The 4,074-nt window shown below is 36.3% G+C and overlaps 1 protein-coding gene across 1 annotated transcript; it reads right to left on the reverse strand.

Moving 5' to 3' along the window:
- Positions 1–2,996: 2,996 nt before the first annotated feature.
- LOC131249704 (glycine-rich cell wall structural protein 2-like) lies at positions 2,997–3,389 on the reverse strand. The gene has a single exon (XM_058250479.1). The coding sequence runs from the start codon at positions 3,387–3,389 to the stop codon at positions 2,997–2,999; it is 393 nt and encodes a 130-aa protein (XP_058106462.1).
- Between the last annotated feature and the right edge of the window lie 685 nt (positions 3,390–4,074).

Here is a 4,074-nt window from a genome sequence, read left to right on the forward strand (position 1 = left end):
GACTAGTTACTCACCTCGATCAGGCTACATATGAGAAAGATATTGGGCATACAAGATTGATCAACAATTTTAGTGAAATTTGATTTAAACATCTGAAGTTATTTACTCTTCAATCTGGACTGATTTAGATGTCCAAAAATGATTAAAGGTTCAATTAGTAGATGTGCATAATAATTTAGTAAATTACTTTTTTCACAGATAAATTTCAATTTCCATTTAAAAATAACATTTTTTTTCAAAATGTATATTTTTTTACTATTAATTTTTCTTTGAAAACTTTTAATAAAATATCATTTTTATTATAAAATATTTTAAAAAAATCTAAAATACAAATTCTAAATTTTTATTTTCAAAATCTCAAATATTTTCTCATATTTTAATTTTTTCTCAAGTATACACACACACACACACACACACACACACACACACACACACACATACACAAACATACTATTTTTAAAAAATAGAGGATTATTACCGACAGGTTTTATTCGTTAGTAAAAAAACCATTAGGGTTATTACCGACGATTTTTTCGTCGGTAAAAAACATTATTAGTGACCGTTTCATCCGTCGGGAAAAAATTTACCGACAGAGGGAAATATTTATTTTTAGCGACAAAATCAATCGTTGGTAAAAGTATTTTTTACCAACGAAAAGGTGTTCGTCGGTAAAAGTGTCTGGCTTTTTGTGGTGGGAATTTTTTTGGTCGTGGCGGGAATCTTTTCCCGACGGTCATGGTTCGTTGGTAAAAATATTATTACCAACTATTTATTTCGTCGGTAAAAATATTATTAGCGACGGTTTTTATCTGTTGGGAAAACATTTACCGACGAACTATTTAGTTTGTCAGAAATATTTATTTTTAGCGACTAAATCAATCATCGTTAAATGTATTTTTTACCGAGGAAAAGGTGTTCGTCGGTAAAAGTGTCCGGTTTTTTGTGGCAGGAATTTTTTTGGTTGCGGCGGGAATCTTTTCTTGACAGTTATGGTTCGTCAGTAAAAATTTTATTAGTGACAATTTATTTCGTTGGTAAAAATATTATTAGCGATGAAATAAATTGTCGGTAAATGTATTTTTTTACTAACAAAAAAGTGTTCGTCGATAAAAGTGTCCAGTTTTTTGTGGTGGGAATTTTTTGGTCGTGGTGGGAATCTTTTCTCGACGGTTATGATTTGTCGATAAAAATATTATTACCGACGATTTATTTTGTCAATAAAAATATTGTTAGCAACCGTTTTTATTTGTTACGAAAACATTTACTGACGAACTATCTGGTTCGTCGGGAATTTTTAGTGACGAAATAAACGTTGGGAAAAGTTTGTTACCGATGAAAAAAAACGTCAGTAAAAGCGGCGTACCATCTTTGGGAAAAAAGTTTTACCAATGAAAAATAATTTTGTCAGTAAAAATCATCAAGAAAATTTTTTTACCAACGAAATTCAAATTTCTTTGGTAAAAGTCATCGGGAAAATTTTTTTACTGACAAAAAATAATTTAGTCGGTAAGAGTGGTTTTTTACTGATGAAAATGACTTCATCGGCAATAATTTCGTCGGTAAAAGGCCTATTTCTTGTAGAGAGGGTTGCTCCCAGTATAAAGTACAAATTCAAAAACCCATCCCTGGTCCACTTCAAACAACCATTACGAGCTGACTCGATGACTGTTTACAAAACCAGATTACAAACTCAGTCAGCCGTTAGAGGAGGAAGGACTCAGGTTTCTATCTTACCATTAATAGAAGAAAACTTCCACCCAAGTATGAAGCTTAAAAACCCACTGGCTTCAATTGGAATTTCGTCCAACTCAACCACGAGTTGACTTGTCTAGTTTTCCAACTGAGTTGAATCTAAAATAAACCTCAAACTAATGGCAGATACCACCTCTAGAGAGTTTGAGAACCCTCATCTTGGAACCCAACAAATATTACTACAGTAGATGGTTTCCTTAAACCCTACACTCACCTGGATTGTAGTTGAGAATCCCAACTGAGTCAACTCAATAGTGACTCACTAATCTTATGATGTCTCATTCAGGTGCTGTTTGCGACTGTCCCCCATGAAGGATATTTCCCTTCAACCAATTCCAAGATCAAGTAATTCATTTAAATCACATGATTAATGACTCATGTGCACATTCTAACTAAGAACCTAAACGCATACTTATCTAATTTCTAAAACTCTTGAACTCATTTTGTAAAGACACCAGATCAAGGATAGAACCCACCCAAGGTGAGGGATATCCCACATGGCTTCCTCATTTCATTAAATTCTAAGGTAGTTTAAGCTTAAGTGTATAAAGACATTGTAATTGTGAAAATATTGAATGTGGTTCCTTTAGTCTTGAATCGACATTGATAATCATGTAGGAATGTCTTAAATTGTATCACTCTAACCTATCTTATAAGAATTGTATTACAATCATTATGCCATATTTGGAATTGCTTACGTACATGCATACTTCTACTAGTTGCACTAGGAGGTAATGTATCTTGTTCCCATGATAAGTTTGCTCCATTAACTCCTTATATATGCTAGATTAATTAGTTATAAATTGAATCTTTTATATTTTATTTTATTTTTATTTTTTATCAGAATGCTTAATGCCATATTATTTAGGAAAAAAAAAACAACAACATAAGTATCCAAGCACACAAGGTAAATAGTCTAATACAAGCTACTCTAGCTTTAACACTAGAGATGAGGAAAAGGCTCCAGAATATAGCTAAAGCAAGCGCGAGTAAACAAGCCAAACATAACAAACTGCACTTCAAGACAAAAACTAGAGAGTGGTATGTGTTGCTACTCAGAACTACTCATTATATACTAGAAAAATAGCTACCACTGCTAACTTCTAAGATTCAAGCAATCCAACTAGTCCCAAAATCCGCTTTCATCTGGACCGCGCGTCGAAAGTCCAGATTTTGAGAGTAAGAAAAGGAAGATTCCTCAAAATAAGAAATACCCAGTTGACATCGCAGCCAGCTGCATTTCACTACTGTTGAGCCTGCCTGGACTGATCACCTCTGTAACCACCACCATAACCACCAGAGGGGCCATTTGCCTGGGTGGCACCATAGCCATCACCCCTCCATCCTACATTCATATAGCCAGAATTCCCATTGGCATCACCATAGCCACTGCCCATGTAGCCAGTACCTGCCCCTTGTTGGTCTCCCCCACCACCACCAGCATTAGCATTTCGGGTGCTTGAAGCATGCCCCCCTACAGCACCATAGCTGTTAGGATTAGCATACCCCTCATTCCCACCATAACCACCATAGCCATATCCCTGGTTCCCATAACCCGTGGCCCCACATGGAGATTGGCCTGATTGTGCAGGAACAGTCCCAGCACTACCAACAACAGCTGAACTAGGACCATTCATACTTGCAGCTCCATATACCTTGTATTTGCACCATAGCCAGCAGAGCCATATCCAGAAGAAGCTAATGAATCTAATGAATAATCATGTGTATTGCATATTAGACCCCAGTTATTACTGAATTTTACAAACATGACACAACGCCCTATTTTAATTGTGTTTGTGATGTAAGGTGAATGTACGAGCATGGACTGAAAAAGATACTAAAAGCATAGATTTAATGCTCAGGAATCACCAAGTTAAGGGACAGACCCCAGGGGACCGAGATCGAGGAAGTTACACGCCAGAGATCCAAGAAAATCGAGAAACTGAAGTTCAAGTGTCCTGAAAGTCTTCCAGAATTCAAGATCACAGGGTTCCCACCATCCGATTAGATTGAAACTATATATATGGCCTAAGGACCATAAATTAACCGTACATGTAAAATTGTAGCCATTAGATCCCTCTGGAAGTAGACCAATGGATAGATCAGGACATAAAACATTGATTTGGTCCCACCTGTTATCTAGATATGCTTCAAACTTGGGTTTGACCCCTTAAATTAGCTAGAAGAAAGGATGGATGGATTATATTTCTCATAAAAATCAAGATGGACCCCACTTCATGTGGCCGGTGTACACCGCAGTGTACGCCCGCTGTGCACCGGACCACTCAAGCTGGTCAAACTCGATTTGACCAAGCTCTCCAT

This window comes from Magnolia sinica, chromosome 6 (assembly GCF_029962835.1).
Source record: "Magnolia sinica isolate HGM2019 chromosome 6, MsV1, whole genome shotgun sequence".
Taxonomy (NCBI): Eukaryota; Viridiplantae; Streptophyta; class Magnoliopsida; order Magnoliales; family Magnoliaceae; genus Magnolia; species Magnolia sinica.

Bases quoted from the DNA above. Each gene is read 5' to 3' on its own strand.
- LOC131249704 (XM_058250479.1), bottom strand. From the start codon at position 3,389: ATGAATGGTCCTAGTTCAGCTGTTGTTGGTAGTGCTGGGACTGTTCCT.